Source organism: Mandrillus leucophaeus, unplaced genomic scaffold (assembly GCF_000951045.1).
Source record: "Mandrillus leucophaeus isolate KB7577 unplaced genomic scaffold, Mleu.le_1.0 Scaffold354, whole genome shotgun sequence".
Lineage (NCBI taxonomy): Eukaryota > Metazoa > Chordata > Mammalia > Primates > Cercopithecidae > Mandrillus > Mandrillus leucophaeus.
In genome coordinates this window covers 1,350,337-1,364,413 of record NW_012103743.1, presented here as the reverse complement: position 1 = coordinate 1,364,413, position 14,077 = coordinate 1,350,337, and the positions used below count along the sequence as shown (strand labels likewise).

At 49.9% G+C, this 14,077-nt stretch overlaps 1 protein-coding gene across 10 annotated transcripts in view; it reads left to right on the top strand.

The window, feature by feature from the left end:
• GSN (gelsolin) overlaps positions 1 to 14,077 on the top strand; it is a 64,474-nt gene that overhangs the window by 49,108 nt on the left and 1,289 nt on the right. For all 10 annotated transcript variants that reach the window (XM_011989499.1, XM_011989496.1, XM_011989497.1 and 7 more), the window contains 9 exons: positions 978 to 1,066; positions 1,237 to 1,452; positions 3,797 to 3,930; positions 7,026 to 7,116; positions 8,987 to 9,157; positions 9,759 to 9,933; positions 11,332 to 11,456; positions 11,679 to 11,756; positions 13,831 to 13,891. In XM_011989499.1, the coding sequence (XP_011844889.1) occupies positions 978 to 1,066; positions 1,237 to 1,452; positions 3,797 to 3,930; positions 7,026 to 7,116; positions 8,987 to 9,157; positions 9,759 to 9,933; positions 11,332 to 11,456; positions 11,679 to 11,756; positions 13,831 to 13,891 (1,140 nt within the window). The remainder of the gene's footprint in view (positions 1 to 977; positions 1,067 to 1,236; positions 1,453 to 3,796; positions 3,931 to 7,025; positions 7,117 to 8,986; positions 9,158 to 9,758; positions 9,934 to 11,331; positions 11,457 to 11,678; positions 11,757 to 13,830; positions 13,892 to 14,077) is intronic.

Sequence of the window (14,077 nt, the reverse complement as noted above, 5' to 3'; positions counted from 1 at the left end):
GTCTCGATCTCCTGACCTCGTGATCCGCCCGTCTCGGCCTCCCAAAGTGCTGGGATTACAGGCTTGAGCCACCGCGCCTGGCCAAAACATCTTAACTGTATGGTTAGAGAAGTTCATGGGCAACAGTGGATTTAAAAATGTTCAAGTTTGTTTACTGTAGGACTTTTAACTTGTGCATTCACAGGGATGCTTTTCATGAAGATGATCTGGTTTGGGAAATGCTAAGCTAGAAGTTCATAAACTCTTTGGGTACTATCTTGTGGGAATTCTCTTGGAAACCATTGCCCAGATGTTTCTTAGAGGCCCTGAGATCTTCTGAGAGGACCCATCAGTATCCTCCCCTGATTCTGTAAGGCTCATCTTGGGAAAGAGGACAGAGGAGAGGGAGGCAGTAGGAGGAGAGAGAGAAAGGGAGAGAGTGGGGAGAAAGAGAGAGAGAGAAACTATTATAATTATTACTCTCTAGGCCCCCTGGGCCCTGGGCCAGCTGATCTGGACCTTGGCCTTGGCAGTGAGAAGGCTGGGACTGAGGGCCAGCATTGGCTGGCCAGGAGCTCCTTGGCACAGGAATGCCCTCAGGGTGGCAGCTTCTCACTCACTGAGGAACCTGCGTCAAGTAACTTAATGTCTCTAAGACCCTGGTTTCCTTATAGATACTCAGGAACAAGATAGCAATTTTTTTTATTACTTAAGACTGTTCCATGGATTAAATAATCTATGTATAGTTCTAAGCACAAAATACATGGTCACTAAATGGACCACAATTGTGTTGTGATTGGTGTCATTGGTCAGCCCCAGGCTGGACTCTAGGTGCTCTAGTGAGTGGTCAGCTCTGGGGGTCTCCGGCCTTGGCTATCCACTGTCTAAGAAGAGTAGGAAGGGAAGTTTGGCAGCTCCTTCTCCTGGACTGTTGGAGGTCAGGATGCAGCAGGATCCCGGGCCCCTAACCCTCCATCACTTCCTCTGGGTACTGACAGGCAAGCAGGCTAACACGGAGGAGAGGAAGGCTGCCCTCAAAACAGCCTCTGACTTCATCACCAAGATGGACTACCCCAAGCAGACCCAGGTGAGTCTTGGAGGCCAGGTAGGATGGGAAGGGGTGGGTCGTGTTTGGAGGGGATGGGCTGGAGTAGGGCGGGTGTCCCACCCTCAGTGTAGATGGGGTATCTGAGGCTCCCCTGGAGACCCTTGCTGGGCAGCCCAGCCACATTCTGCTCCTCCGCCTCCCCTCCCCAGGTCTCGGTCCTTCCCGAGGGCGGTGAGACCCCACTGTTCAAGCAGTTCTTCAAGAACTGGCGGGACCCAGACCAGACAGATGGTCTGGGCTTGTCCTACCTTTCCAGCCATATCGCCAACGTGGAGCGGGTGCCCTTCGATGCCGCCACCCTGCACACCTCCACTGCCATGGCCGCCCAACACGGCATGGATGATGATGGCACAGGCCAGAAACAGGTACCTTTAGGGCCTGGGGTGGGTGTGTCCAGGCCCCTCTCTCACTTTCCCCATGCACTGCCTCTCGCTTCCCCAAGGAGGTTTCTCTCTGAGGTTTGCACAATTTTGGTAGCTGAGATTCTTTGGTGTTACTTAGTTTTTACAGCCAATGCACCCTGACCACCTACTGTGTATCAGGCCCTGGGCCAAGTGTCTTGGCCCCACCTTGCCCCGAGGAGTGCCTGGTCTGGGAGGGGAGTTGACCACAGCCACAGATCTGTGTGATCAGTGGAAGATGGGAGGGAGCACAGGGGATTGTGGGGACACAGGAAGAGCAGCGGGGGTGGTTGGTCAGGGCAGCCTGCACAGAGACGGGAACGCTTGGGTGGGGTCTCAGAGTAGGAGTAGGGCTTTGCTGCGGGAGAAGAAGAGCGGAGGGTGGTGGGTGTTCCAGGCGGGACTCGCTATGTTCGGAAAGGAGGGAGCTGTCCCAGGGAGCTAGTGCTGATGGCATCCCCAGGGAGGGGCCTTGAATGCCAGTTTCAAGGGTGTGAACTTGATCCTCTAACCAGGGGCTGCTAGTGAGGGGTTTTTTCTTTTTATTAAATCAGAAATGCAACAAGCTCAGATCTATGTTTTATCTTTTTTTTTTTTTTTAAATAGAGACAGGGTCTCGCTATGTTGCCCAGGCTAGTTTCAAACTCCTGGGGCTCAGGCAATCCTCCTGCCTCGGCCTCCCAAAGTGTTGGAATTACAGGCATGAGCCACTGCACCTGGCGAAAATGGGTTGGAATATGACTCTAGGATATCATTAGAAGGAAAAAAAAATCAGTTAAAAAATAAAAGAAAACTAAGAAAGTGGGTTGGAGGCAGGAGAATGAAGGTAGAGAGCTTATGAGGAGCTTATTCTAATAGTTTAAGGGAGAGATGATGACCTTGAGACTAAGAAGGTCGCCGTGGAGAAGGGGAAGAGGGGTGTGGGGTTCAGAGGTGTTTAGGAGGTAGAATCCGCTTCAGGCAAACTTGATTCCATTCCTAATGATAGGAATAACAAACGTGCTCATTTTTATGTATTATTGTTTTTGGTTTGGTGTTATTAGCATTCATTCATTGCTTCAGTAGATAGGGATAATGCAATGAAAACATTCCGTGTAGGGCGGTGTGGTAAGAGCCCTGGCAGCCTGACTGTGAGACTTTGGGGAAGTAACATAACCTCTTTGAGCTTCACTTTCTCACTTGTAAAGTGGGGTTTCATCCCACTCCATCACCTTCAAGAATGTTCAAAATTAGAGATTCTAGGATTCTGTTTCCCAGGACTTGGACAACTCCATGTCTCCATAGCTCCACCAGGTGGCGCTGCTGGGCCTCGTGACCACTTGGAAAAAGCGGTGTCACCAGAACACTGCAGACACTTGCCAGCAGGGGTCACGCTGAGGTCGCCTTGTGGTGGCCCTGCCTCTGCAGGTGACCTATGAAACTCCTGGCAGACCCAGCATGGTGGCTCACGCCTGTAATCCCAGCACTTTGGGAGGTCGAGGCAGGCGGATCACCTGAGGTCAGGAGTTCAAGACCAGCCTGGCCAACATGGTGAAACTCGGTCTCTACTAAAAATACAAAACTTAGCCAGCCGTGGTGGCAGGTGCTTGTAATCCCAGCTACTCGGGAGGCTGAGAGAGAAGAATTGCTTGAACCTGGGAGGCAGAGGTTGCAGTGAGCCGAGATTGCGCCATTGCATTCTAGCCTGGGTGACAAGAGTGAAACCTCGTCTCAAAAAAAAAAAAAGAAGAAAGAAGAATCCAGGCAGCTCAGTAACGATGGAGATAATGGTGATATTAGTAAAACAATAATAATACTTATGATAATAAGAGCAGCTGCTACCTATAGAGCAGTTCCCTTGTGCCAGGCCCTGAGTAAACTCATTTGAGCCTCACAATACTTTGAGGTAGGTACTGTAATTATCCCCATTTTTCAGATGCGAAAACTGAGGCTAACAGCGGTTAAATCGGTTGTCTGAGGTCTCATGGCCCGGAAGGGGATGAGGGGCCTGATTTGGGGTCTGTGTCTGGCTCCTTACCTCACTGTACTGCATTCCTTTGGAGCTGCCTTGACGATCCTGAGGGAAGAACAAACAGCCTGGGGCAGGGCATGGTATGAGGGTCCCAGGCGGGAACCCTGGCCGGGAGTCCCAGCCCTGCCTCCTAGTGGCTCTGTGAGTTGGGCAAACTATTTAACTCCAGTCCAAGCCCAAGTGATTAAAAGTTCATCCCATGGTCTAACCACAACCTACCATGCTGTGGTTTCCTGGCTTGCCTGAGCTGGGGAGTGGGGGTGCTGCCCAGCATCTGACCCCAGCTTTGCTCCACAGATCTGGAGAATTGAAGGCTCCAGCAAAGTACCCGTGGACCCTGCCACATATGGACAGTTCTATGGAGGAGACAGCTACATCATTCTGTACAACTACCGCCATGGAGGCCGCCAGGGGCAGATAATCTACAACTGGTGAGGTTCTGGGGCCATCAGTGTGTGTCGTGGGGGCACTGGCTGGGCCCTGAGCAGGACTGAAGACAGACTGAGGGTGTGAGGGCCTGAGGTGGGACTGCCACTGCCTGCTGGGAGAGACTCTTGTCCACAGGGCAACACACTTGCTTATTTCTCCAAACAACTTTTAAACTCTTCTTACCAAATGATTATACATCTATTGTAGGAGGTATAGTGAGTGTGGAGAAACAAACAGAACATCTCCCACAAATCCATGCCAAGTACTGTGCACACTAGGGTCTATCCTCCCACACATATTTTTCAAGCCAAAATTTGTTTTATTTTATTTTTATTTATTTAGTTATTTATTTTATTTATTTTGAGACAGAGTTTTGCTCTTGTTGCCCAGGCTGGAGCGCAATAGTGTGGTCTCACTCACTACAACCTCTGCCTCCCGAGTTCAAGCGATTCTCCTGCCTCAGTCTCCCTAGTAGCTGGGATTACAGACGCCCACCACCATGCCTGGCTACTTTTTTGTATTTTTAGTAGAGACAGGGGTTTCACCATGTTGGCCAGGCTGGTCTCGAACTCCTGACCTCAGGTGATCCACCTGCCTCAGCCTCCCAAAGTTCTGGGGTTACAGGCATGAGCTACCACACCCAGCCCCCAAATTATTTTAAAACAGAGAATACATTTACATGGTTCAAAAATCAAAATAGATTATAAAGGTATTTATTGAGAAATCTTATTCCCACCCCTGTCCCTCTCTACCCCATTCTCCAGACCCCACCCCTTCTTGGGTAACTGCTTTAATCTCTTGCATATCCTTCCAGTAACTCTTTGTGGAAAAAAATATATTTGCAAATAATTTACAGCCTGGTCCCTCCCTTCCTTACACAAAAGGTAGCATATTTTGTGTATTGCCCTGCACCTTGCTTTTCTGACTCCATTCTTCCTAGAGATCAATAATGTCAGTACATAGAGAGCTTCCTCATTCTTTTTTACAGTTGTGTAATAGTCCTTTGGGTGGCTGTACTGTAGTTTATTTAACAGATTCCTTGATGATGCATAATTGGGTTGATTCTAGTCTTTCTCTATTACAAACATTGCTGTGATTAGTAACCTTAAACAAACATCATTTTGAACATGCAGAGAAATGCCTCTAGAGTAAGTTCCCAGAAGTGAGATTGCTGGGTCAAATAGTAACTGCATTTGTCATTTTGTTAGATAGCCCCCAATTTCCCTCGATAGTGTTTGTAGCATTTTACATTCCCACCAAACAACCTGGGAGAGTCCCTGGTTCCCTGTAGTCACACCTGTGGATTGTGTGGTCAAACTTTTGGGCGTTTGTCAATCTTATGGTTTATAAAATGGTGTCTCAGTGTATTTTTAACTTGTATTTCTCTTAGTATACAGTCTAAAACTTTTTGTCTGATTATTGACTGTTGGATTTTTTTCTTCTTCTTTTTTTTTTTTTTTTTTTGAGACAAGGTCTCACTCTGTTGCCCAGGCTGGAGTGCAGTGGTGCGATCTCTGCTCACCACAACCTCTGTCTCTGGGGCTCAAGCGATTATCATGCCTCAGCCTCCCGAGTAGCTGGGACTACTTGCCACTACTCACCACCACGCCTGGCTACTTTATAATCCCAATAATGTTGGGATTATAGGCATGAGCCACCACGCCCGGCTGGATTCCTTCTTTTTTAAACTTATTTTGAAATAATATTAGACTTGCTGAAAAGTTGCAAAACTAGTACAGACAGTTCTCGTATATCCATTACCCAATGGAATATTCACCTATGGTCACATCTTACATAACCATAGCACAATTAACAAAGCCAGGAAGCGAACATTGACACAATACTACTTACTAATCTATAGGCTTTACCTAAATTTCCCCAGTTTTCCTATTACTGTGTGGGTTTTTTGTTTTGTTTTGTTTTTTGGTTTTTTTTAGACAGAGTCTTGCTCTGTCACCAAGCTGGACTACAGTGGTGTGATTTTGGCTCACTGCAACCTCTGCCTCCCAGGTTCAAGCAATTCTCCTGCCTCAGCCTCCCAAGTATCTGGGACTACAGGTGTACGCCACCACAACCGGCTAATTTTTGTGTTTTTAGTAGTCATGGGGTTTCACCATGTTGGGCAGGCTGGTTTCAAACTCCTGACCTCAACTGATCTGCCTGCCTCGGCCTCCCAAAGTGCTGGGATGACAGGCATGAGCCATCGCACCTGGCCCCCACTACTGTTCTTCTCCTGATCTAGGGTCTAACCCAGGATCCCACATGGCATTTACTTATGTCTCTGAACTCTCTGAATCTATGGCAGTTTCCCAGTCTTTCCTTTTTTTCATGACCTTGATACTTTTAAAGAGTACTGGCCAGTTATTTTGTAGAATGCCTCTCAATTTGACAACCCTAGACATCTAAAAACAGCTTAAATTTTTTTTTTCCACTAGATAATACACACACCTGGCACAAAATTTGTGAGAAGACTGTTTTAAAAATTAGCTGCATCAGCACATTGATATGTCAGATTTTGTTTGCTTATATGATGACATATGTTGGTTATGGAAAACTTAGACAATATGCAAAGATGTGGGGTAGAAAGGCAAAATCCCCCTGAATCTTCCCTCTAAGAGCGATCACCATGGACCTTTTGGTGAACATCTGTTCAGACCTCTCTGCACATGTTCACGGGAGGCTTAATCACTGATATCTTTTCCCACAAATAGGCTCTCGTAACACTTGCTATTCTACAACCTGCTTTTCCACCCAGAGAAATGTCCTGGCCACTTTTCTACATCTCAGATTTGAGTCTCAGAGCATATTCTCTGTGGCTGTTCAGCATGGGAAGACCCAGCCTGTCTCCTGAGGGACACATTTAGCATAAGGAAATCCATGCGTTGCACTCAGATCTCTGTAACCGGGCAAGATGCCAGGCTGAGAGTGGAAGTGTTGGTGTGGTTCCTGGCTCTCGTTGTTCTGAGAGAGTGCCCTTCCCTCTCTCTCTGTTTCATTACTGGTAACTGGGAGATTTGTAGGTTTCTCAGACTCAGGGTAAGGGAGAGGCTCAGGGCTCTGTGTACACCTTGATGCTGAATCTCACTTCCCCTTCCAGGCAGGGTGCCCAGTCTACCCAGGATGAGGTCGCTGCATCTGCCATCCTGACTGCTCAGCTGGATGAGGAGCTGGGAGGTACCCCTGTTCAGGTGAGCCCAGCCCACTGCCTCTCTGGGCTGCAGCCTGAGCCTTGTCCTTCTCTTCACTCATCTGTCTGACTCTCATCCATCCGTTCGTTTGTCCATCTGTCCATCCATCCATCCATCCATCCATCTATCCATCCATCCATCTATCCATCCATCCATCCATGGAACAGGTATTTATTTAGGGCTTCCATGTGTTCTACACTGCATCTGTAGCCATGGACACACAGGCACACTGCCCCTGCCCTAATGGGCTTTGCTTTCTTGGGTGGTAGTAGACATTCAACACACATGCACACCAATGGCTGTGACAGATGCAGTGAATGAAATTGACAAGACCTTGGGGAGAGAGACATGGGAGAGGCGACGTGGCTGAGCACGGATGTGGAACCAGCGTGCTTGGGTTTGAATCCTGTCCTTACCTCTGGGCAACTTTGGGCAAGTCACTTAGCCTCTCTGTGCCTCTGTGTCCTCAAAATAGGGGTAATAACAGTACCATCCCACAGGATTGCTGTGAGGACTAAGAGTTAACATTTGTAAGCATTTAGAGCCATGCCTGGCATATAAGAAGTCCCTCCCTTATACACATGTGTTATGTACAAGGACGTAAATCCCGGGTAGGATCCTATTGGATTAGAAAAGCCCATCCCTGTCCCAGGAGGGGACTGGTCAACTGGGACCTGATGCACGAGTAGGAGTTGCTCAGGCAGAGTGAAGGAAAGCACATTCTGGGTAAAGGGTGGTACACATGCAAAGGCCCTGAGGTGGGAGGGGGCATTGGGTGTTAAAGCAAGGGGAAAGTGCCCTGATTTGAGGCTAGAGAGGTACTCAGAGAGGCCAGACCACCAGAGGCCATGGTGACGATGTTGACCTTGATGCTGAGAACAACAGGAAGTTGCTGAATGGTAAGTCTGAGCTGTAGTGATTTCTGGTTTAAAAAGTCGTTCTGGCCAGTAGGGGGCGCTGGAGGGCAGCAGAGCTGGTTTGTGGAGATGAGGGGGAAGCGGACAATTGTGCTTCCTCCACACTGTGGTAGGAGTGGGCAGGGCTCTAGATTGGAATTGGGGGTTCGTGCCCTGACCTTTGCCTATGATAGTCTGGGTGCTAAATGAGATGACCATCTTAGCTCAGTGCATCCTGACAACTGCCTTGGGAGTGGCATCCGTGGCTGCATTTTTCAGAAGATGAACCCAAGAGGTTGAGACACGTGCCCAAGTTCTCACCATCAGGGTGGAGTTGTAGTCTAAGCCCTAACTCAGTGGTGGTGGGTCGTGGTGGGAAGCGACTGCCATACGCCCGACACACATGTGAGATTTTCTTCTGGACACGGTTAGCTGGGGCCACGGTAAGGTGCCACACACAGGGCAGGAGCAGATGTGAGGGTGTACATCTTCCCTGCCTCACTCCCACCACCAAGCCCCTGGCTGTTTCCTGCATCTGGGGTGCACTGGCTGTGCAGAAGGGAGTTTTCCAGATCTGGAATGCTCTGTTCTTACACTCTACTGGCAGTCATGCCCAGGCCTGACGTCAGCATTCTAGAAGAATGTCCACCAGCAATCCCTGTGCTTCTATTTAAGGGAATATTTGCAAACACAGGCTCTCCTGGTTCTTAGACCAGGCTGAGGGTCAGGAAGGCACGTCCTCATGGAGATGGAGAGCAGCCACAGCAGCAGTGCCCCGGGGACCTCAGGCAATAGCGCTGTCTCCGCTCTTCCTGGAATTCTGCTGTCCCTGCCCGTGTGTTGTTAGGTCACATTCCGTGCCACACACAGACACAAGCATGATGGCTTTGTCTGGAGGGGTGGGCCCAGTGCGACATAGAAGGACTGAGGCCTGCCCCCAAGGTCCCTTACTCGCTCTCCTGTCTCCCTGCCAGAGCCGTGTGGTCCAAGGCAAGGAGCCCGCACACCTCATGAGCCTGTTTGGTGGGAAGCCCATGATCATCTACAAGGGCGGCACCTCCCGCGAGGGCGGGCAGACAGCCCCTGCCAGCACCCGCCTCTTCCAGGTCCGCGCCAACAGCGCTGGAGCCACCCGGGCTGTCGAGGTAATTTCCAGGTCCTGGACCACAGAGGGGATTGGCCTCCCTGAAACCTCCCAGCTGGATGACCAGATGTCCAGGCACAGGATGGGGGCGGGAGGGAGGGCGGGGAGCGGTGAGTGAGTGAGTAAGAAGCAGCTTTTTGTATCTTTGTGCCCTGGCCACAGGGTTGTCTGTCTTAGACTTCCCCTGTTTCGAGGATGCCCAGTGTCCCTTGCACACTTTGCATAGTGGAGAGCTCACTACCTACCATTCTGTACCATCGGGATGCCATTCCTGATTACATTCCAGTTGGCTACCGTCCCTTTCATGGAGGAAGGCACACATCAGGACATGATTCCCAGGATGGTTTGAGCAGCCTAGAGGGGAATGGGACTCTCACCTCCTTTGTTCTGGGCATTCAACTTCTGTTAGTCACAGTGCATTAGTGACTCATGGGAGTCACCAAGGCCATCAGGGTCCAAAGTCTGTGCCCTCAGCTCTGATGGGCTGTGTTCCTCCAAGTCCCCACCTGAGAGCTAGCCCTGCTGCAGGGTCTCCTGGGCTGTGAGGAGGGGGCTGAGGGCTTTTTGTCTGGTTCCTGATTAACCAAGCTCTACCCTCCCAGGTATTGCCTAAGGCTGGTGCACTGAACTCCAACGATGCCTTTGTCCTGAAAACCCCCTCAGCTGCCTACCTGTGGGTGGGTACAGGAGCCAGTGAGGCAGAGAAGACGGGGGCCCAGGAGCTGCTCAGGGTGCTACGGGCCCAACCTGTGCAGGTGGCAGAAGGCAGCGAGCCAGGTAGGAGCTGGGGTGGGGGGCCTGCTGCTCTCCAGGATGCAGCTGTTAGGTTTCCCTTCTTTCCTTGGGCTTGCGGGCTCTAAATCCTCCCCATGCCCCAGGACCTGTCCCCTAATGTATGTTAAAAGCAGTGGCTTTAAAATGAGGGCTATGGTCAGAGAGAAGGGGGTCTCCAGGAGCTAAAGGAAGGAGAGCCTAGCCTGGGCGTGGTGGTTCATGCCTGTAATCCCAGCACTTTGGGAGGCTAAGGCAGGTGGATCACCTGAGGTCGGGAGTTCAAGACTAACCTGACCAACGTGGAGAAACCCCGTCTTTACTAAAAATACAAAATTAGCTGGGCGTGGTGGTGCATGCCTGTAATCCCAGCTACTCAGGAGGCTGAGGCAGGAGAATCACTTGAACCCGGGAGGTGGAGATTGCGGTGAGCTGAGATCATGCTATTGCACTCCAGCCTGGGCAACAGGAGTAAAACTCCGTCTCAAAAAAAAAAAAAAAAAAAGAAAGAAAGAAAGGAGAGCCCAGTGTGGGAAGGAGCAGCTGGGCTGTGGAAGGAGGCGGTCCCTCGCTAGGAAGCCTTGAGAGGTGGTAGACAGCGCTGATAGCATCAGAGGGGCAGTGGGCTCTTTGCATCTCTAGACTCCCCATGGCCAGAAATGCCACCAGCCTGCTGTGTTTCCAGAATGTGGGCCAGGAAGCTCTTCCTTCTGCCAGCCTGCAATCTTTTTACTGTTACTTTGAGTTCATTCCCAGCTGCTTGATGCTTAACAGAAATGGAGACGAGTGACTTGGTCTAAAGCAGCTCTGTGCGGCAGAACCTTCTATGCAGATGGATGTTCTGTGTCTGCCGGGTCCAGTTTGGCAGCCACCAGTCACCTGTGGCTGTTGAGCACCTGAAATGTGACCAGTGGGAATTTGTGGGAATGAGGAACTGAACTTTCTATTGAATTTAATTTTAATGAATTTAAATGTAAATGTCTACACGTGGACAGGGCAGGTATAGTGGAAAGAATATGGGCATTCAAATCAGACAGGATTTGTATCCTGGTCTTAACACTTACCGTCTGTGTGACCTTGAGTGTTGCTTAACCTCTCTGAGCCACATCGCCTCATTAGCTGAGTGGAGCTAATGATCCTCATCCCGCAATGCTGTCATCAGCCTCAAGCCAATAGTAGTCCTGACTGTGTCACTCCTGCCAAGTCTGCCCTCTCTGGGCCTCTATTTCGTCACCTTCCAATTCCCTCAGGCCTCTTCCCTCCGGACCTCCTGGGATTTTAGGATGGAGGGAGAAGGGGGAGAGCAGTTGGTTGGGCTTGGGCAGGGCTGGTCCCAGGGTCTGATGAGATGGGAGAGAGGGGTGATGGCATCCCTCGGCAAACTGGCGTGGCCTCCCCTCACAGATGGCTTCTGGGAGGCCCTGGGTGGGAAGGCTGCCTACCGCACATCCCCACGGCTGAAGGACAAGAAGATGGATGCCCATCCTCCTCGCCTCTTTGCCTGCTCCAACAAGATTGGACGTTTTGTGGTGAGCCCCTGCTGAGGTCACACCTCTGCTTTCCCCTCGGGAGACAAGTTCCATGGGACTGGTCGGAAGCAGAGGCAGGAGACACAGTTCTGATGGCATGGTACAGAGGAAGGGGCCCCCTGCCAGCTGCAACCAGCTGTGCCACTCCCTCAGGGGGCAGAGAGAGGAAGCCCACCCAGGAGAGGGAAGACATCTCGCTGATGCTCTTTCGTTCCTTTCCAGATCGAAGAGGTTCCTGGTGAGCTCATGCAGGAAGACCTGGCTACGGATGATGTCATGCTTCTGGACACCTGGGACCAGGTGGGTGAAGGACAGGTGAAGGCTGTCTCTGCCAGAGGGAGTGGGAGAAACTAAACTTCCAGTTCTATGATCAGTTGCTAGAAGGACCTAAAAGAGGCAGTGCCAGGTGTTGCCAGAAAAGTCTCTAGGCTACTGGAAGTCACTTCCTCTTTCTGAGCTTCCATTTCCTCATCTGTAAACTGGGAGTGGCGGTACCTTCCTTGCAGATACACTCACCTTGAAAGCTGCAAAATGCCCTATAAAGCCAAATCACATGAGCTTCATCATTCTCTCCCAGGCCTTGCAGGAGCATGAACTCTTCCTTTAAATCTGTTGGCGGGGGATGTTGAACTTAGCAGCATCTTGTTTGCAGGCATAAACTGTCCAGTGTCACCTAGCGACTCTAGAGGGCTCCTGCTTCTGGTTTGAGGGCTCTTGGCTCTGTCTCCACTTCATCTCCTAGAGAAGGCCATTATGTAGGACTTCTTGGCAGGGGAAGGTGCCATTCACTCACTCAACCAGTATTAATTGGGCACTGCTTTGTACCAGGTGCTTTATGTTTGAGATGCTAGGGATAGAGCAATAAATAAAGTAGGCGTTTTCGTGCCCTCCCAGGGCTCACGGGGATGTCAGGTCAGTCATCTTTCCTATCAAGGTGGCTTCTCCCAGCGTCCTCAGAGTTATGGAGTGACTGACCACGAAGGCATAAGAATACACTACCCACAGTGCTGGTCGGAATCCCCGGCTGGAAGATCAGGACCAAAAATGGTTGCAGCTTGAGCCATTCAGCAGTTGTCATTGATTGATCCATTGGCTACTTAATCTGTTTGTTCATCTGTTAGGGATTCAGTCAGCCAACATTTATTCAGCACCACTGTCTTCCAGGCAAATGCTGAGTGCTGAGAATCCTATGATAAGCAAAATAGATAGAATGCCTGCCTTCGAGGGGCTTCCACTTTAGTTGGGAACACATTTATAAATAAGTAAGAGAGGGCCAGACACGATGGCTCATGCTTGCAAACCCAGCACTTTGAGAGGCTGAGGTGGGCAAATCACTTGAGGTCAGGAGTTCAAGACCAGCCTGGCCAACATGGTGAAACCCCGTCTCTACTAAAAATACAAAAAAATTAGCCAGGTGTGGTGGTGGGTGCCTGTAATCCCAGCTACTCAGGAGGTTGAGGCAGAAGAATCACTTGAACCCAGGAGGCGGAGGTTGCAGTGAGCTGAGATCACGCCACTGCACTCCAGTCTGGATGATAGAGTGAGACTCTGTCTTAAAAAAAAGTGAGAGAAACCAAGTCTGACATTTTACTGTCTAATGCCATTTTATCAATGATAGGTGCTCTTTGAAGTAATATTTTAGATATGCATAAAAATAGATGATACATAAAAATCAGCTAAATAATGTGACATAAAACTTGTAACAAGACTCAAAATGGTGATAGCGGTGGGTGAGTTATTTTTATTCCAAGCCATAGCCCCATTTTGACGAAGATGCACACAGACTGGGACATAGTAGACTCTCGGTGCATATTTGTTGGATGAATAAATGAGTGAGAATATGTTTGGCCACTCATTTGTTGAACGAGTGAATGCTGTTCGGAAATAACTTATGGACCTTTAGAGAAGAATCTCAAACTCAATGCCTGATGGCACCTGGCTGGCAGTGTTAGCGAGTGAAGCAGACTGGGATGGGGAGATGCGAAGGAGCAGTGGAGTCTGAGGCAAACTAGAACCACCCATCTCAAAGGGCCAGCTCCTGCACAGCTTGACTCAAGTGAGGTTTGAAGGCCCAGGCTGCTAGATCCTCCAGTTTTTTAAGAGAAGTTGGAAATCTAGATTTTTATGTCACCAATAGTTTAAAAAGACATTGTTGGCCAACACAAGGTGGTGGGTGAGCAAACAAAACATGTTTGTAGGTTGCTGGTTTTCAACCTCTATTCCAGATTCCTCCAGTGTTAGTTCATGGGCTCTCTTAGTAGGGGCTTAAAAAGGGCTTTGTCTTTTCTGACACCTGGCCCCTCCCCAGTCTTCCTCCAGCCGTAAATTTGGTCAGCACCCCTCATGTACCTTTCATGTCTCATCTCACCTCCAGGTCTTTGTCTGGGTTGGAAAGGATTCTCAAGAAGAAGAAAAGACAGAAGCCTTGACTTCTGGTGAGGACCCAAGTCCCTGGGGGGAGGGTGGGTCCGTTGCTTGTAGGGTGGTGGGAGTGGCTTCTGTACAGGTCTGGGAATGAGCATCATTTCTAGGGGACTGATGGACAAGATAGGGTGGGGACTTCCTCCTCTGTGGCCAGCCCCTTATAAGTCCTGCCTGGGGTAGTGAAGAACACATCAGTT